General features: G+C 45.3%; 1 protein-coding gene across 5 annotated transcripts in view; it reads left to right on the forward strand.

Moving 5' to 3' along the window:
• The window catches only part of ube2o (ubiquitin-conjugating enzyme E2O), a 133,168-nt gene that overhangs the window by 102,716 nt on the left and 9,521 nt on the right, over nt 1-20,931 (forward strand). For 4 of the 5 annotated variants that reach the window (XM_085964045.1, XM_085964043.1, XM_085964044.1 and 1 more), the window contains 4 exons: nt 9,146-9,812; nt 10,767-10,903; nt 11,493-11,696; nt 14,718-14,775. In XM_085964045.1, the coding sequence (XP_085820171.1) occupies nt 9,146-9,812; nt 10,767-10,903; nt 11,493-11,696; nt 14,718-14,775 (1,066 nt within the window). Of the gene's footprint in view, nt 1-9,145; nt 9,813-10,766; nt 10,904-11,492; nt 11,697-12,600; nt 12,637-14,717; nt 14,776-20,931 lie in introns of those variants that run through there. The other variant, XM_085964047.1, reaches the window with a different exon arrangement.

Here is a 20,931-nt window from a genome sequence, read left to right on the forward strand (position 1 = left end):
GATAGCGCACAGTTTCCTGTAGTCAGGAAAATTCTGGAATCCATTATTAAGGAAGTGGTAACAAGGCACTTAGAAAATTGTAATGGCCCAGAAATTCGGGTCCCCATGGGTGAGTATGCGCTGGGTACTCACGCGTAGGCCCAATGAAAGTGCCGGTTTTGTGCATGCGCGGGAAACCGGAACTTCCGTTCCCTTCAAGGAAGGGGTTCACAGGTCGAACGCGTGCGCCGGAGGCAGCACTTACGCCTGGAACTTCTGTTTTTTTCCCGGGAGGGTAAGTCTCCAGCAACTACGCTTATAAAATGCAGTCGCAAGGCCTGCTTTTAACAAGGTAAGTGGTGAATTAAGTAAAATTAAAACATTTTTTCCGCAGGTTTATTATTTTTAAATACTTTAAAGAAAGGTAAGTTTATTTTTAACCCCGATAGAAACTGTAATTAATTTTTTCAAAAATTTAAATTATTGTTTAAAAGTTATTTTATGTAATTTAGTTATTTTAAAAATGTGATTTTTTAAAAAACTTTATTTCAAGTTTGTTATGTTTTGGGGCTGAATTGTATTCATAGATTTGACAGGTCTCTGTCAAATCTATGAATGCAAATTCCCTGCTGCCATTGGCTCTCCATGGCCCACGTGATCCCAGGGGACGCTTCGAACTAACTGCGTCCCTGGGATACGCAAGCACTGCGCGCCGGCAGTTGGAGCAGGTCCAGGGTCAGAATCCCACACGGGCCCACAGCACAACAGCCGGCGTGCTCGGTAAGTGCAGGCCGGAGGCTTGCACCCGCGGGAAGCTTCCGACCCGAATTTCTGGGCCATTATGATTAGGCAGCGTCAACACAGTTTTATGAAAAGGAAATCATGTTTACCAAATCTTAGTTTTTTTGAGGATGTAACTAGCAGGGTAAATAAAGGGGAACCAGTGAATGTAGTATATTTGACTTTCCAAAAGGCATTTGATAAGATGTCACACAAAAGGTTGTTGCACAAGATGAGGGCTCATGAGGTTGGAGGGAATATATTTGTATGGATAAAGATTGGTTAAAGGACAGAAAATTGAGTAGGAATAAACGGCTCATTTTCAGGTTGGGAGGCTGCAAGGATCAGTGCTTGGACCTCAGCTATTTATAGTCTATATTAACTTAGCTGAAGGCGCCAAGTGCAATCTATCCAAGTTTGCTGACGATACAAAGCTAAGTGAGAAAGTAAGCTGTGAGGAGGACAGTCTGCAAAGAGATATAGACAGGTGGGCAAGAAGGAGTATAATGTGGGGAAATGTGAGGTTATTCACTTTGGTAAGAATAGCAAAACAATATTTTTTAAATGGTGAGAGACTAGAAAATATTGGTGTTAAGAGGAATTTGGGTGTCCTTGTACATGAAACACAAAGTTAACATACAGGTACAATTAATTAGGTACAATTAATATGCAATTTGAAGGCAAAAGTAGTATGTTGGCCTTTATTGTAAGGGGCTTGGAGTATGAGAGTCATAGTCATAACGGCACAGGAGGCGGCCATTTGGCCTATCATGTCTGTGCCAGCTCTTTAGAGCAATCCAGTCAGTCCCATTCTCCCACTCTATCCCCGTATCCCTGCAAGTTTATTTCCCTCAAGTGCCTATCCAGCCTCCCCTTGAAAGCATTGAGTGTCTCCGCTTCCACCACGTCCGTCGGCAGCGAGTTCCAGGTCTTCACCACTCGCTGCATAAAAAAGTTTTTCCTCACATCCCCTCTCTATCTCTTGCCCAAAACCTTAAATCTGTGTCCCCTAGTCCTTGTACCATCAACTAGTGGGAACAGCCTTTCCCCGTCTAGCCTATCCAAACCCGTCATAATCTTGTACACCTCGATCAAATCACCCCTCAACCTCCTTTGCTCTAATGAAAACAAATCCAGCTTCTCCAACCTGTCCTTGTAGCTAAGATCCCCCATCCCCGGAACCATTCTGGTAAATCTCCTCTGCACCCTCAAGGGCTTTCACATCCTTCCTAAAGTGTGGTGACCAGAACTGGACACAATACTCCAGTTGTGGCCTAACCAGCGCTTTATAAAGGTTCAGCATAACTTCTCTACTTTTGTACTTAATACCTCTATTTATGAAGCCCAAGATCCCATATGCTTTGTTAACCACTCTCTCACTATGTCCTGCCATCTTCAGGGACCAATGCACATTAACTCCCAGGTCCCTCTGTCCCTGCACGTTCTTTAAAACTGTGCCATTAAGTGTATATTGTCTCTCCCTGTTCCTTCTGCCAAAATGCATCAGCTTCCACTTCTCTATTAAATTCCATCTGCCACTTGTCTGCCCATTCTGCTAGCCTTTCTATGTCCTGTTGCAGTTGATTGATATCGTCCTCACTTTTTGCCACACCCCCAAGTTTGGTGTCATCGGCAAATTTGGAAATTCTACACTCTATTCCAAAATCAAGGTCATTTATTTATTTAAAATAACAACAGAAAATGCTGGAAATACTCAGCAGGCCAGGCAGCATCCGTGGAGAGAGAAACAGAGTTAACGTTTCAGGTCTGTTTCTCCACGGATGTTGCCTGGCCTGCTGAGTATTTCCAGCACTTTCTGTTATTTCAGATTTCCAGCATCTGCAGTATTTTGCTATTTCATTTATTTATATAAATTTTGTGAACCAGCCTTCTGTGTGGTACTTTGTCAAACGCCTTCCAAAAATCCATGTAGACAACATCCATTGCATTCCCTTCATCAATCCTCTGTTACTTCATCAAAAAATTCAATTACATTAGTCAAACATGATCTTCCTTTTACAAACCCATGTTGGTTCTCCTTAATGAGCTTAAACCCCTCTATGCCTGTTAATTTTTTTTCTTGATTATTGCTTCTAAAACTTTACCCACCACTGATAAACTGACCGGCCTGTAGTTACTAGGATTGTCCTTGCACCCTTCCTTGAACAATGGTGTCACATTTGCCACTTTCCAATCCTCAGGCACCTCCCCCGCATCTAGGGAAGATTGGAAAATTATGGCAAGCCCTTCCGCTATCTCCTCCCCCAATTCCCTTAGCAACCTGGGATGCAAGCCATCTGGACCAGGCAACTTGTCCACTCTAAGCATACCCAGCCTTTCTAGTACATCATGTCTATCAATTTTCACCCCTTCCATTGCTTCTACCTTTTCCGCTTCTACTGATATTTTGTCAGCATCCACCTCCTTAATAAACTCCGATACAAAGTACTCATTGAGTATTCTAGCCTTGCCCTGCGCCTCTAAGCATATATCACCACCTTTGTCCCCAATAGGTCCCACCCCGCCTCTTACTACCCGCTTACTGTTCACATGCCGGTAGATTTTTGGGTTCCCTTTTATGTTAACCGCCATTCTACTCTCATTCTCTCTTTGCCAATCTTATTTTCATCTTCATATCCCCTCTCAACTTACTGTATTTGGTCTGGTTCTCCCTTGAATTCACTTTTTTGTTTCACCCTCTTTATCTCCCTTGTCATCCAAGAGGAGCCCTTGCTTTGGTTTCCTTACCCTTCCCTCTTGTTGGAATGTACCTAGCCTGTACTTGGAACATCTCCTCCTTAAAGATCATCCATTGTTCCATTACAGTTTTTCCTGTCCATCTTTGGTTCCATTTTACCCTGGCTAAATACTTTGACATCCCATTGAAGTTAGCCCTATTCCAGTTTAGAAGTTCCACTCTAGATTGTTCCTTGCTCCTCTCCATTGCTAATCTAAATCTTGTATGATCACTCGTACCCAAGTGTTCTCTCACAGACACTTGGTCGACCTGGCCCACCTCATTCCCCAGCACCAGATCCAGCAGTACCTCCTTCCTAGTTGGGCCAAGAACATATTGGTCAAGGAAATACTCCTGAACACATTTCATAAATTCCTTTCCCTTTACCGTAGCATTATCCCAATCAATATTTGGGTAATTAAAGTCCCCCAATATCGCCACTCTAAAGCTCTTGCATATCTCCTGTGATTTCCCTGCAGATTTGCTCCTCTACCTCCCTCTCACTATTTGGAGGCCTGTAGAATACCCCCAATAGCATGATCATACCCTTTTTGCTCCTCAACTCTAACCAAATTGATTCTGTCCTTGTCCCCTCAAGAACATCCTCCCTTTCCAACACTACAATGTCTTCCTTAATCAGCAGTGCCACCCCACCTCCATTTTTTTCCTTCCCTATCTTTTCTGAATACCTTGTACCCTTGAATATTAAGTGCCCAGTCCTCACCGTTTTTAAGTCACATTTCCGTTATTGCCACAACATCATATTGCCACACAGCTAATTGTGCTTGTAGCTCACCAACCTTATTCACCACACTGTGCGTTTACGTACATGCATTCTAAATGCACTTTTGAATTTTTCGTAGTCTTTTTTAGTCTGCTCCTATCTAATATGGTACCACTACCACCTCTAGTACTATCTTCTCTAGTAGTATCCAACACACTCACTCTTTCATGCACCTTATTCCTCTTTTCTACTCCTATATGCTGGTGCCCATCCCCCTGCCAAGTTAGTTTAAAACCTCCCCGCGAGAATATTGGTCCCGGCTCTGTTGAGGTGTAACCTGTCCAGTTTGTACAGGTCCCACCTTCCCCAGAAACAGTCCCAATGCCTCCCGAATCTAAAGCCTTCCCTCCTGCACCATCTCTCCAGCCACGCATTCATCTGTTCTATCCTCCTATTCCTGTACTCACTAGCACGTGGCACTGTACCTTTTGAGGTCCTGCTTTTTAATCTCTCTCCTAGCTCCCTATAGTCTGCCTGCAGGACATCATCCCTCTTTCTGCCTATGTCGTTGGTACCGATATGGACAATGACATCTGGCTGTTCACCCTCCCCCCTCAGTGTCCTGCAGCTGCTCAGTGACATCCTTGGTCCTGGCACCAGGGAGGCAACATACCATCCTGGAGTCACGTCTACAGCCGCAGAAACACCTGTCTGATCCCCTACCACTATTGCTCTTCCATTCTTTCTCATCGTCTCTGTGCAGCTGAGCCAACCCTGGTGCCGTTGACTTGACTCTGGCTGCGTTCCCCAGAGGAACTATTGCTGTCACCGGTACTCGGAACAGAATACTGGTTGGAGAACACGATGCACTCCGGGGCTCCTGCGCTACCTGCCTGGTCTTCCTCTGCTGTCTGGCGGTCACCCATTCCCTCTCTGCCTGCATACTCTTAAGCTGCGGGTGACCACCTCTAGAAATGTGCTATCCACGGCACATAATGTACTCTGGGTGGGGGCATCACCAAGAGTGGCTCGGTAGTACCATTACTGACCAAGCTGTCCAAGTCCTGAAGGACATAGCCGCCAGACTGGGCCTGGTGGTGAGAACCAACACGAGGGGAAAAACCGACTTGACCTCGTCCTCTCCAATCTCCTGGTCACACATGCATCTGCCCATGACAGTGTTGGTAGCAGTGACCACCGCACAGTCATTATGGAGACACAGTCTCGTTTTCACACTGAGGTCACCTTCCATCGTGTTGTGTGACACTACCACTGTGCTAATCTGGATGGATTAAGAGCAGATCTACCAGCTTAAAACTTGGCATTCATGTGGCGCTGTGGGCCATCAGCAGCAGCAGAATTGTATTCCACCACAATCTGTAACTTCATGGCCCAGCATATCCCTCACCACCATTACCATCAAGCCAGGCGACCAACCCTGGTTCAATGAGAAGTGAAGAGCATCACCAGGTGTACATGAAAATGAGGTATCAATCTGGTGCTACAACACAGGGCTACATGCATGCTAAACAGCGGAGACAGCATGCTATAGACAGAGCTAAGCAATCCCACAACCAACTGATCAGATTAAAGCTCTGTAGTCCTGCCACTTCCAATTGTGAATGGTGGTGGACAATTAAAACTTTTTTTATTGATTCACGGGATGTGAGCGTCGTTGGTAAGGCCAGCATTTTATTGCCTGTCCCTAATTGCCCTCGAAGGTGGTGATGAGCCGCTACCTTGAACCGTTGCAGTCCATAGTGCTGTTAGGGAGGGAGTTCCAGGATTTTGACTGGGCGACTATGAAGGAACGGTAATGTATTTCCAAGTCAGAATTGTGAGAGACTTGGAGGTGATGGTGTTCCCATGTGCCCGCTGCCCATATCCTTCTAGGTGGTAGAGGCTGTGGGTTTGGGAGGTGCTGTAGTGCATTTTGTAGCAAGTATGTCCTGCCCACAAAAAGCAGGACAATCCAATCCAGCCAATTATTGCCCCATCAGCCTACTCTATCATCAGCAAAGTGATGGAAGGTGCAGTCGACAGTGCTATCAAGCAGCACTTACTCACCAATAACCTGCTCACTGATGCCCAGTTTGGGTTTTGCCAGGGCCACTCGGCTCCAGACCTCTACTGCCTTGGTCCAAACATGGACAAAAGAGCTGAATTCAAGGCAGCATTTGACAGTGTGTGGCACCAAGGAGCCCTAGTAAAACTGAAGTCAATGGGGATCAGGGGAAAACTCTCCACTGGCTGGAGTCGTACCTAGCACAAAGCAAGATGGTTGTGGTTGTTGGAGGCCAATCATCTCAGCCCCAGTGTCCTAGACCCAACCATCTTTCAGCTGTTTTATCAATGACCTTCCCTCCATCATAAGGTCAGAACTGTGGATGTTTGCTGATGACTGCAGTGTTCAGTTCCATTTGTAATTCCTCAGACAATGAAGCAGTCTGTGCCCGCATGCAGCAAGACCTGGACAACATTCAGCCTTGGGCTGAAGTGGCAAGTCACATTTGCGCCACACATGCGCCAGGCAATGGCTGTTTCCAACAAGAGAGTCTAACCATCTCCACATGACATTCAATGGCATTACCATCATTGAATCCCCCACCATCAACACCCTTGGGGTCACCATTGACCAGCAACTTAACTGGAGCAGTCACATAAATACTGTGGCTACAAGAGCAGGTCAGAGGCTGGGTATTCTGCGCCGAGTGTCTCGCTTTCTTACTCTCCAAAGCCTTTCCACCACTTACAAGGCACAAGTCAGGAGTGTGATGGAATACTTTCCACTTGCCTGGATAGTGCAGCTCCAATAACACAAGAAGCTCGACACCATCTAGGACAAAGCAGCCCATCCACCACCATAAGTAACCACTCCCTCCATCACTGGCGCACCTTGGCTGTAGTGTGCACTATCTACAGGATACACTGCAGCAACTTGCCAAGGCTTCTTCAACAGAACCTCCCAAACCCGCAACACCTACCACTTAGAAAGACATGGGCAGCAGGCGCATGGGAACACCACCACCTCCAAGTCACATACTTTCCTGAGTTGGAAATATATCGCCATTCCTTCGTCATTGCTTGGTCAAAATCTGCAGTGGGCCAAGAAGGCGGCTCACCACCACCTTTGCAAAGCTACTATAGGGATGTCCATATCCCGTGAATGAATAAGTAAAAAAATATTTAAAAATTGGACAGACTCTGTCCCATCAATTCTGAGACTTGGTTTTGAATCAAGCTCAGGCCATTGGGGTCTCTAATGAGTTGCTATGGCCTCCTCCCAGGTTCTTGGTATGTGCAGACCCACAGTACACAACTGCCCATAATTTAACAAGTTAGCAATCTGTCCCAACGGTCAGAAGGATGCTTGTTGGGGTGAAAAAAGATCACAGATGTATTTTGGAGTTGGTAATTAAGGCATCTCATTGGGGATGCTGCACCTCACCTGGGCGTGCTTGATGGAGCAGTGTAGAGAGAGAGAGCGAGCGAGCTTTGCTCCATCTTAAGTTGTGAGTAAATTGCATCAGTTTTGAATGCCAAAAGTCTTCCATTACTCAGCATCACCTTACTGAAAACACCAAAACCGAGCAGGATGGAGAAAGTGCCACCAAGTACATGTGGAGGGCTTGCATCCTGGAGATGTCCTTAATATTACTTTTGCTGCATTTACACTGTAGTACAGGTACCAGCCAGACAGTGCCTTGTTTACACTGTAGCTGCAAGTCTTCTCCCAGGAGAGAGCTGCACACAAATGGAATTACATACATGCAAAGAGCTTCTCTCCCAGTAGTATAAATTTGAGAGTGCAGACTGGGAAGTATACATTCCAATAAATTCCAGGGTGGCTTAAGATGCTATGCTGGAATTGTACTCCACATGGTGCCAAACCCAAATGGTGACTCAACTTTATTCTTTAATTAGTAACTCCTTTTCTTCCTCTTTCTATCCCTCCAAGGTAGGACTCCAGCATAACTCCTCTCCCCTTGCATTCATTAGAAATGCTAATAACCAGATGGGCCATCCTTTAACTGGAGTTGGAATTGGAAGCAAGTGATGAGATTGCTATGGGAGGCTGTTAGCACCCAGTTAATCAAATGTGATTTCAACAGAATTTGGCTGCTTCCAAACAAACTATTCTAACCTTGTATCGACAAATGGTGAGGCCACTTTTGGAATGTTCTGGGCATCTGACAGTCAAAAGGACATTGAAGCATTGGGTGAATCCTGAGAAGATCAATAAATTGATTCTTCACATCTAAGTTGAGAGACTAATAAAACTGAATTACTTTTCGTTGGATAAAAGATGATTTAAAGGAGACCCAGCCCAGGTCTTTGAGATGCTGAAAGGCAGAGATGTTGTAGATGTGCACATGATATTTGACTTGGACTGTGAGCAAAGAACTAAGTGCTGCTTACAATTATTGAGCCTCCAATACCACAGATATTTAAAACTCCCCCTTCCCAATCCAGTAATGGATGTGTGGGTACAGACTCCCAGCAAAATCAACTGAGATTGATTAAACTAGCACCTTCAGCAATGTGCTGGATACATATCTGGTTGTAAATGGGACTGGACATTTTAATAGGGAAAGAAATAAATTGAAATGATCAAATAGTAGGATATAACTTTTGCTCCTGGAATCAGGGAGAGGGATATTCTCTGGATGGTAACAGGCCAGAACTCCGTGTTCTGGAGTTTCTACTTGATAACCTTCAAGAACAATGGTGTATTTCTGCAGTGCCTTCCTTCAGGAGATTAGATGGAGGGGGAAGATTGCACAAAGTGTATTGAAGGACTGGGCATGATGGGGCCAAATTACCTTTTCTCTTTCTAGTTTTCTACTGTTAATACTCCTAGTGGAGTGTTAGAAAGCATCGAGTTATCTTTAAATTTGAGTAACCTCTTCTGCATTTTTTGCTAGCATCTGTATAATGTCGAGTCTGACATTGAAGAATCTGACCTGGACTCTCTGGATGGGACCTCCACTGGAGCAACATCTGATGAGTGGGAAGATGAGAGTGACAGTTGGGAAACTGATGATGGTGTGCCTGAGGATGAGAATGTAAAGGGCAGTGAGGCACTTGAAGTTGGAATAGAGGTAGCAGCACAATCGGAAGAAAATAAGACTGAGGCAGAGCAGGCTCAGGCAGCTGGAGCAGCTTCAAGTAGCACAAGTCTTGAGAAAGTTACAAAGGATGGATCTCCCAAAGGCTTCCATGAGATAAAAGAAGCCATCAAGATTTTGGAAAGTCTAAAGAATATGACAGTGGAACAGCTGTTGACTGGTTATCCTACCGCCCCAACAGTAGAGCCAGAAAAGCAAACCAAGGATAAGAAATTCAGAGATGATATCAAGAAACTGCAGGAAACTCTCCAGAAGACGCTAGACAGTGTGGCCATAGTAGAGGAAGAGAAGATGGAGGCTGTTGTAGAAACAGAGAACAAAGAAGAAAAGCTGGAGGTGCAGACCCCCATGAAGTCAGAGTGGTCCAGCGATACGCCCGTACTTTGCCAACAGAGCAGCAAACCTGGTGTGACTTTCACTAGTGCAAAGGGCGAAGTCTTCTCTGTTCTCGAGTCAGTGCCTGGTAAGAAGATTCAAAATCATGGACAATCTGTAGGTTTTTTGTTTTGCCCCAACTAAACCCAGATGACAATTTGTAAAAGCAGAAAGTCCGGGCAGTACCTTTTGACAGTACCAGTTTATCGCAGTGGGTGCATCAGTTGTACCTACACTGGGCTGCATGATCGAGGGCAGCTGCTCTTTTAAGAACTGGACCTCAGCTCGTCTTCTGGGCTGACCACTGTCCTTCCTCAACACAGCAGGGTGGGAGAGCCAGTTCCACTTATATTTAAGTAATAACATGAGTTTTGTCCTTGGAGGAGGTGCAGTATCGATTCATCAGAACGATACTGTGGCTTAAAGAGTTACATTATCAGGACAGGTTGCCTAAACTTGGTTTGTATTCCCTGAGTTTAGAAGATTGAGTGGTGATCTGATTGAGGTGTTTAAAATGTTAAAAGGATTTAGTAGGTTAGGTAAAGAAACACTTTTTCCTTTTGGTGGGAGAGTCCAGAACAAGGGGGCATAACCTTAAAATTAGAGCCAGGTCATTCAGGGGTGATGTCGGGAAGCACGTCGTGGAAATTTTTAACTTTTGTTGGGTAAAAGTATCGAGGGATATGGAGAAAAGTCGGGTTGAGGTACAGATCAGCTATGTGCTGAATGAATAGCGGAACAGGCTGGTTGTGGGGGGCTGAATGGCCTCCTGCTGTTCCTGTGTTTCTATGGATGGTAGCCATGCGTTCAACATTTTGTGGTGAGCTTTTATTCTGAATATATGTTGGCACTCTAATAAATCTGTAGGATTTTTGTCTAATTACAGTTCTATGAAGCTCCTTGGGATGTTTTTCCAAGTTAATGCTGCTTAATAAAGCAAGTTCTTGCTTTCTTCATCAATCACAAACAAAATCCTGAAGGATTTGGTATGATACAGAAAGTGTTTGTGTGTGTCTCTCCTATTCTGTTTTTTCATTTACAGAGAGCCATGCATTCAAAAAAATGGAATTCCAGCCAGCAGATTCAAAGAAATTTTTCAGCACTGTGAGGAAAGAGATGGCACTGCTAGCTACAGCACTTCCTGATGGCATCATGGTCAAAACCTTCGAGGACAGAATGGCAAGTCTGAGCCAGGCTGCCAAAGGGTTTCACTCTTGTGTGGCAATAGCCATCTCAATCTACAATGCCTTAAACACCAGTCTTGGCTATTTTAAATAAAAATAGAAAATGCTGGAAATACTCAGCAGGTCAGGCAGCTTCTGTAGAGACTGAAACAGAGTTAACATTTCAGGTCGATGGCCTTCCATCAGAACTGGAAAAAGTTAGAGATATAACCGGTTTTAAGCAAGTACAGAGGCAGGGAAAGGGGGTGGGGGCAGAAGAACAAAAGGGGTGATGGTGCAAGACAAACGGGGACGGAGTTGTTCCACAAAGCGACCACCCAATCTGCATTTGGTCCCCCCAGTGTAGAGACCTCCTCTCTCCACAGATGCTGCCTGACCTGAGCATTTTCTGTTTTTATTTCTGATTTCCAGCATCCGCAATATTTTTGTATTGGTTATGTTAATATTGATTAAAGTTGGGGGAGTGGGTGGGGAGAGACTTATTTATTGAGTGAATATTTTCCCCACAGTTGTATCCACTGCATAGATATTCACGGGAAGTTGTCTGGTGAATGTCAGGCCAATAACTTAATTTCTTTTCATAGGATCTGTTCTCAGCACTAATCAGAGGCCCAACACGCACTCCCTATGATGATGGGCTGTTTCTCTTCGATATCCAGCTTCCCAATGTTTATCCGGCAGTCCCTCCACTTTTCCGTTATATTTCTCAGTGCAGTGGTCGTCTCAACCCTAACCTGTACGATAATGGCAAAGTGTGCGTGAGTTTGCTGGGCACATGGATTGGAAAGGTATGCAACTGATGATGATCCAGATGTTTGTTAGCAATGTTCGATATGGTTTTACTGGAGGATGCTCAGAAATTGTGGAAAGGTGCCAGTTGGAAGTAATGGATATTCTGGTCCCATGGACTGTGGAGAGACTAGAGAAGCTGGGGTAGTTCTCCTTGGAGCAGAGAAGGTTAAGGGGAGATTTAATGGAGGCGATCAAAATCATGAAGGGTTTTGATGGAGTAAATCAGGACAAACTGTTTCTACTGGGAGGAGGGCCGGTAACCAGAGGAGACAGATTGAAGGTAATTGGCAGAGCCAGAGGGGAGAGGAGCAGAATTTTTTTTAGGTATGGAGTTCTGATCTGGAATGAACTGCCTGAAAAGGTGGTGGAACCATTCAATAGGAACTTTCAAAAGGGAATTGGATAAATACTTGAAGGGGGAAAAGAATTACAGGGCTATGGGGAAAGAGCAGGAGGGTGTGGGACCAATTGGAAAGCTCTTTCAAAGAGCTGGCACAGGCACGATGGGCCGACTCGCCTCCTTCATATACCAGGAACTTGAGTGTAGCTGTGTATAACTAGTAATGGATCTATTCACTGGGGTACTTCACCCTACTGGTGACCTGATAATAGTCAGCTTCACTTGTCCTGATATTGTATTGTGATACAGCTTCTGACATTTATAACAAGAATAGTAGAAACTTTTGGTGCACAGTATATCTGAGCATCTGAAAGAAGAAAATACATGTTAAGGTTTTTGGCAGAGAGCATTTGTCAGAACTTAAATTTTCTATAATATCTATAGATATCCTAACTTGTATTACAAAGAAGCAGATTGTTATACTGTAGCACTAATTGATCTCAGATGATCAGACAAAACTTATCTTCCTGCAATTGTCTTTGTGTGTCCCCACTTTCTAGAATCATGGAATATTACAGCACAAATAGGCCCATCAGGTACTCCCTGCTGTTTATTTTCATCTCCTTTAATCCCACTCTCTCTGCTCCCCGTAACCTTTAATGTTCCTTTATTTTTCAAGTAGCTGCCTAATTCCCTTAGAAAGATTACGGATTATGCTTCAGCAATGACTTGTGGCAGATTCTAACTACCATCTGTGCCAAGAAGTGTTTTCAAATCTTTTTCACCCTTTTTGTGATTATTGCCCCTTCATTGTCATCTGACCAGCCAGTGAAAACAGTCCATCACTCTACCTTTTAACCATCATAATCTTTAAAACCTTTATCGGGTCACCCCTTAATCTTTGAAGCACGAGTGAAAATAACCCTAACTTCTCCAGTCTGTCTTTATAACTAGGGACAAAAATTAAGCAATTTTGTCTGATGTGTTATCCTGTCACTGGATATATGGGATTAAAATACCAAGTTCAGTTTCCGGGACTGCTGTGCATGTGTTGTGGTATTCGCGATGCACATGTGTAAATGCCTAGATTGCAACTCAGTTTACCTGATTGTTTTTATTTTGTTGCGTTCAAAATGATTTTACTAATGGGCAGCAGTTGAATTGTTCAAGCAAGCTATTAAGTAGGTGTTTTTAGATGGGGATAATATCTCTTGGGTCAAAGCTAGTGTTTAAAGCTAGGTTCTTCCAGGAATGGGTCAAACAATTCCATTCAATACAAATATCCAGTGTTTTTCTGTAAAAGTATGTTTGATTGGCAGCTCTACTTGAATTTAAGCGACACACTCTTTAGTTTCCTTTTGTTCCCATCATATCTTTGCTTTGAAGATGTATCTTAGTCTGACCAGTTCTTCAACCAGTGGAGCAGGTGAGTAATAGGTTGGAGAGACTGGGAGATTAGCAGCAAGCAGCTACAGACAGGGACCTTGTTTCCACTCCAGTTTTTTTTAAAATAATTTGTTTATGGGATGTGGGCGTCGCTGGCAACGCCAGCTATTGCCCATCCCTAGTTGCCCGTGAGAAGGTGGTGGTGAGCTGCCGCCTTGAATCGCTGCAGTCCGTGTGGTGAAGGTACTCCCACAGTGCTGTTAGGGAGGGGCCCCCCACCCCTCCCCCCGGCTCTCTCGCGCCCCCTCCCCCTCGCCCCGGCTCTCTGGCCCCCTCCCCCTTGCGCCCCCCCCTCCCCCTTGCGCCCCCCCCTCCCCCTTGCGCGCCCCCCCCTCCCCCTTGCGCTCCCCCTTGCGCCTGTAGTGGGTTCTGTGGGCAGGCGCCGAAGCCCGCTCCTGTGGGTCAAAAGGACGAACCTGTAGGAAGTGATTGAAAAGAGCGGGACTGCGCGGTCTGCATCACCTGGTGTGTACAGTAGGCTCGAGGTAACTGCGTGGGCGCTCCGCAACGCAGCTTAGGCGGAACAGTGCACATGTCCCTACAGGGAGAGTGTATTCCATATTGAGCAAACAAGCTATTAGCTGTGTAGTTTGCTCAGTAGTTTGGTTTGAAAACTCAAAAATGGTGATGGGTTTATATGCATGTCAGACACCAAAGGAAATCTAATTCTTGTGCCTTCTCAAGAGTTCAACTTTTACCTTTTTGTGTATACCTTCCGTGCCAAAATCCAAAAAGAACAAATTGCATTTGTATAGAGCCACATGAGATATTGGGGCAGGTGACCAAAAGCTTGGTCAAACAAGTAGGTTTTAAGGAGCGAAAATGAGGCTGAAGTGTTTAGGGAGGGAGTTCCAGAGCATAGGACCTCGGCAGCTGAAGGCACGACACGTGCACGCGCCGCTCGCCCCAGGAACAGAGTCATCTGCCCTCGGGTAGGACTGAGTTTATGCATTTTTAATTGATCAAGACATCCTAATGACACCACGAACATTTCTAATTTGATGAATATGTGCTTGTTGCCAGCAGTAGTGATGGTGTAATGGGAGCCTGTCCTTTTTTTATTTGGCAGGATTATAATTAAAGAATGAAATTTAAATGAAGTCGTCATTTCCCCACCCACATAGTATGTAACGTGCACTTGGATTTACGCTTCTACTGCTTGCTTCATCCAAGAATCACTTTCATTTGTCTCTTTCCCATCATTTAATAATTTACCTTGTTTTTGGTCTAGGGAACCGAGAGGTGGACAAGTAAATCCAGTCTTCTCCAAGTGCTGATATCAATACAAGGTTAGTGCTGAGAAAAGTATTGAACTTGTTGTATTTGGACAGTTTGCTTACGGGAACGCAGCAGATCCTGTACTGCCAGTTCTTTGGATTTTGCTGAATACCGGAAACTATTCCCAGATTTCCTGATCCATTTCTCTTGGTTAGTTCATGATTTTGACCCAAATTAAAGAAAGATTTGCATTTATATAGTGCCTTTCACGACCACCGGACGTCCCAAAGCGCTTTACAACCAATGAAGTATTGGCCAGGATACCGGGGATAACTCCCCTGCTCCTCTTCGAAATAGTGCCATGGGATCTTTTACATCCACCTGAGAGCAGACCGGGCCTCGGTTTAATGTCTGTCTCTCATCCGAAAGACAGCACCTCCAACAATGCAGCACTCCCTCAGTACTGCACTGGAGTGTCAGCCTAGATTTTCATGCTCAAGTCTCTGGAGTCGGACTTGAACCCACAACCTTCTGACCCCGAGGCGAGGGTGCTACCCACTCAGCCACAGCTGACACACTCCATAAATTGTGATGTGGCTTTGAATGTCTTCTCCTCCAAGCCATGCACTTTCTATTGAGTGTCTGACAGTGTCTTGCAGTCTCGCATGTTGATCACAATCGCCCCCTGTCCACCTGCCAAATTTTCTGACTAAGTGGGGTTTTGCTCCACAGGAACCAGTCGCCCTCTGGTATCTCATCTATAACTACATAAGAAATAGGAGCAGGAGTAGGCCATACAGCCCATCATGCCTGCTCTGCCATTCAATTAGATTACAGCTGATCATCTGCATCAACTCCTTTCCCAACTTCAGAACCAGGCCATTCAAGAGAGAAGTTAGGAAACAATTCTTCACGCAAAGGGTGGTAAAAGTATGGAACACTCCCACAAAAAGCAGTAGATGCTAGCTGAATTAATTTTAAATCTGGGATCGGTGGATTGTTGCAGGCCAAAGTGTATTATGGGATATGGAGCCAAGGTGAGAGGATGGAGTTAGGATATAGATCAGGCGAGAGGGGCTGGATGGCCTACTCCTGTTCCTATGTTTCACCTGCAGTTACGAATGGAGGCAAGGAACTAGTTTGAATTAAAATTGTCCGGCTGGTGACACTTGCACATGTTGAAACCATAGCCTCATTTTTGCCCCTGAAAATGACTGTTGGGCAATCAGGCAACAGATCCAATTACCCAAACCCCATTGGCTGCCTCCACGGCTCTGCACAACCCACAGAGCCTCAGAAAATCCACCTTCATTGATGCAAGGGTCGACTGCAAGAGGAACTGAGGAGGGTTTTTGAAAGTGGAAAAGGATGTCTGTCATCAGCCAGTGACAAAGCAAGGACCTGTCCTGCTATGAGCATCACTCAATATGAAGATTTTGATCTGTGTGTGCAACTAAGGAATCGTGACCAAATGTACCCAGTTTCTGACTCTTTTCCCAAATAACTAATTTGGCAGGGGATGGGGCACCAGGATAAAGCATTAGAAAGGAGATACAAGGTGCACAGAAGACTGGGATAGAATAAGGAGTAAGTTCAGAAATAGGGATAGACAGTGGGGCAATTCGAGACAGACTAAGATGGTTTTAGAGTATACGTGTAAATCCCCGGAGTGTGGTGGAGAAGATTGGTGAGGTGCAGGCATGGGATTATTATATAGTGGCTATAACAGTGACCTGGCTCAAACAAGGGGAGCAATTGGCACTTATATGCCTGGCTACAATGCATTCAGGAAAGATGGGGAAGGAGAAAAAGGAGCGGGAGTTGGTAGTATTGATGAAAGATACTGTTGCAGTACTGGGATAGTAATAGTGTAAAGGGCAGAGAGGGGGAAGAATTTCTGAAGTGTGTTCAGGAGAACTTCCTTGATCAGTACGTTTCCGGCACAATGAGGAAGGAGGTATTGCTGGATCTGGTTCTGGGGAATGAGGTGGGTCAAGTAGGGCAAGTGTCCGTAGGGGAACATTTAGGGAACAGTGATCACAGTATCACAAGGTTTAGATTAGCTATGGAAAAGGACAATCTAGACTAAAAATACTTAATTGGAGAAAGGCCAATTTCAGTGGGATGAGAACGGATCTGGCCCAGGTAAATTTGAATCAAAGATTAGCAAGCAAAACTGATCGCACAATGGACTGCCTTTTAAAGAGATGGTTCAGGTCGAGGTACATTCTCACGAGGGGGAAAGGTAGGGCAACTAAAATCAGAACTCCCTGGATGACGAAAGAGATAGAGTAAGGTGAAGCAGAAAAAAGGGGCGTATGACTGATTTCCCAATAGTCACTTTCAGGGGCAAAAATTAGGCTATGGTTCCAACACGTGCAAGTGTCACCAGCCGGACGATTTTAATTCAAACTAGTTCCTCGCCTCCGTTCGTAACTACAGGTGAAACATAGGAACAGGAGTAGGCCATCCAGCCCCTCGCGCCTGATCTGTATCCTAACTCCATCCTCCCACCTTGGTTCCATATCTTGTAATACCCTTGGCCAGCAAAAGTCCACCGATCCCAAATTTAAAATTAGTAATTCAGCTAGCATCTATTGAGAATACAAGTGAGAACCAGACTGAATATAGAAAGTTCAGGGGGGAAGTGAAAAAGGAAATAAGAGGGGCAAAGAGAGAGTATGAGAATAGATTGCCAGCTAACAAAAGGGAATCCAAAAGTCGTCTTATAGGCATATAAATAGTGAACAATGGTAGTAGGAGGGGGGGTGGGACCAAAAAGGACCTACGCATGGAGACAGAGGGCATGGCTGAGGTACTAAACGAGTGCTTTGCATCTGTCTTTACCAAGGAAGAAGATGCTGCCAAAGTCAGTGAAAGAGGAGGTAGTTGAGATACTGGATTGGATAAAAATTGATAGAGGTACTAGAAAGGCTGATGTAATAGCAAAATACTGCAGATGCTGGAAATCTGAAATAACAGCAGAAAATGCTGGAAACACTCAGCATGTCAGGCAGCATCATGGAGACAAACAGTTAACGTTTCATGTTGATGACCCTTTGTCAGAGCTGGAAAAAGTCAGATATAACATTTTTAAGCAAGTGTAGGGGCAGGGAAAGGGAGATGGGGAGGAAAGAACAAAAGGGGGAAGGTCTGAGATGGGATGGAAGGCTGGAGAGATTAAAAGACAAAAGGGAGGATGGTGCCATGCAAAAGGAGACGGTAATGGGACAAGTTGGGGAAACAGAAGATGGCTCTAGATGAGGTGCAAATGGCAATGGCACAATCATCAATAGCTGCCATGTGAGAGGGAAAAAAAAAAAATAGGGGCCGAGGTTATAGTCTGAAATTGTTGAACTCTTAGAGGCCAGAAGGCTGTAAAGTGCCTAATCGAAAGATGAGGTGCTGTTCCTCAAGCTTGCGTTGAGCTTCATTGGAACAGTGCAAGAGGCTGAGGACTGAGATCAGAGTGGAGCGGAAAATTAAATTGACGGGCGACCAGAAGCTCAGAGTCATGCTTACGGACTGAACGGAGGTGTTCCGCAAAGCAGTCACCCAATCTGCGTCTGGTCTCCCCAATGTAGAGGAGACCACATCGTGAGCAGAGAATACAGTAATACTAAATTGCAATAAGTACAAGTAAATCGCTGTTTCACCTGGAAGGAGTGCTTGGGGCCCTGGACTGTGGGAAGGGAGGAGGTGAAAGGGCAGGTGTTGCATCTCCTGCGCTTGCAGGGGAAGGGGTATTGGAGGGGTGGACCAGGGTGTCACTGAGTGAGCGGTCCCTTCGGAATGCTGAAAGGGGAGGGGAGGGAAGATGTGTTTGGTGGTGGGATCCCGCTGGAAATGGCGGAGGATGATCTGTTGAATGTGGAGGCTGGTGGAGTGAAAGGTGAGGACAAAGGGAACCCTGTCGTGGTTCTGGGAGGGAGGGGAAGGTGAGAGCAGAAGTGCGGGAAATGGAACGGGCATGGTTGAGGTGAATCCTCGGTTGAAGAAAAAGGAAGACATATCGTTTTGCATGGCACCATCCTCCCTTTTTGTCTTTTAATCTCTCCTGCTTTCCACCATATCAGAGACCTTCCCTTTTGTTCTTTTCTCCCCTCCTCCCTTTCCCTACCCCTACACTTAAAAATTTGACACATCTGACTTTTTCCAGTTCTGACAAAGGGTCATCAACCGGAAACGTTAACTCTGTTTCTCTCTCCACGATGCTGCCTGACCTGCTGAGTGTTTCCAGCATTTTCTGTTATACTGGAAAGGCTGGCTGTACTTAAAGTAGATACGTCACCAGGACCAGATGGGATGCATCCTAGGATGATGAGGGAAGTAAAGGTGGATATTGCGGAGGTACTGGCCATAATCTTCCAATCCTCCTTGGATACCGGGGGTGGTGCCATAGGACTGGAGAATTGAAAATGTTACACCCTTTTTCAAAAAAGGGTGCAAGGATAAACCCAGCAACTACAAGCCAGTCAGTTTAACCTCAGTAGTGGGGAAGCTTTTTAGAAATGATAATCCAGGACAAAATTAAGTCACTTGGACAAGAGTGGATTAATTAAGGAAAGCCAGCACGGATTTGTTAAAGGCAAGTTGTGTTTAACTACTTGGGATATGCTGGGCCATGAGGTTGTAGATTGTGGTGGAATACAATTCTACTGCTGCTGATGGCCCACAGCGCCTCAGGGATGCCCAGTTTTGTGCTGCTACATCTGCTCTGAATCTATTCCATTTAACGGTGGTAGTGCCACACAACACTGGAGGGTGTCCTCAGTGTGAAGACAGGACTTTGTCTCCACAATGACTCTGCGGTGGTCACTGTTACCAATACTGTCACAGACAGATGCATCTGCAACAGGTAGATTGTTGTGTACGAGGTCAAGTAGGTTTTTCCCCCTCGTGTTGGTTCTCTCCACCTGTTGCAGGCCCAGACTGGCAGCTATGAATGATAGAATCATAGAAAGTTACAGCACGGAAGGAGGCCATTTCGGCCCATCGTGTCCACGCCAGCCAACAAAGAGCTATCCAGCCTAATCCCACTTCCCAGCTCTTGGTCCGTAGCCCTGCAGGTTACAGCACATTCAAGTACTTTTTAAATGTGGTTAGGGTTCCTGCATCTACCACCTTTTCAGGCAGAGTTCCAGACCCCCTCAATCCTCTGGGTGAAGAAATTTCCCCTCAAATCCCCTCTAAACTTTCCACCAATTACTTTAAATCTGTTGACCCCTCTGCTAAGGGAAATAGGTCCTTTCTATCCACTTTATCTATGCCCCTCATAATTTTATACACCTCTAAGGTCTCCCCTCAACCTCCTCTGTTCCAAAGAAAACAGACCCAGCCTATCCAGTCTTTCCTCATAGCTAAGATTCTCTACTCCCAGCAACATCCTTGTAAATCTCCTCTGCACCCTCTCTAGTGCAATCACATCTTTCCTGTAATGTGACCAGAACTGCACGCAGTACTCTAGCTGAGGCCTAACTAGTGTTTTATACAGTTGAAGCATAACCCCCCTGCTCTTGTATTCTATGCCACGGCTAATAAAGGCAAGCATTCCGTATGCCTTCTTAACCACCTTATCTACCTGGCCTGCTACCTTCAGGGATCTGTGGACATGTACTCCAAGGTCCCTTTGTTCCTCTACACTACTGTGTCCTACCATTTAATCACAGAAACCCCACAGTGCAGATAGAGGCCATTTCGGCCCATCGAGCCTGCACCGACACATATCCCACCCGATCCCCGTAACCCCTACACCAACACATATCCCACCCTATCCCCACGTATTTAATCCCCCTAACACTAAGGGTCAATTTATCATAGCCAATCAACCTAACAAGCACATCTTTGGACTGTGGGAGGAAACCGGAGCACCCGGAGGAAACCCACGCAAACACGGGGAGAATGTGCAAACTCCACACCAATTTATTTATCTTCCTGCAGTCTACAGCTTCCTTCTTCAGTATCAACCACACAGCCGATTTTAGTATCATCTGCAAACCTCTTAATCATACCCCCTATATTCAAGTCAAGATCGTTGATATATACCACAAAAAGCAAGGGACCTAGTACTGAGCCCTGCGGAACCCCACTGGAAACAGCCTTCCAGTCACAAAAACACCCATCAACCATTACCCTCTGCTTCCTGTCTCCGAGCCAGTTTTGAATCCAACTTGACACTTTGCCCTGAATCCCATGGGCTTTTAACTTCGTGACCAGTCTGCCATGTG

This window comes from Somniosus microcephalus, chromosome 21, assembly GCF_052327205.1.
Source record: "Somniosus microcephalus isolate GS21.2 chromosome 21, FLI_Smic_1.0, whole genome shotgun sequence".
Lineage (NCBI taxonomy): Eukaryota > Metazoa > Chordata > Chondrichthyes > Squaliformes > Somniosidae > Somniosus > Somniosus microcephalus.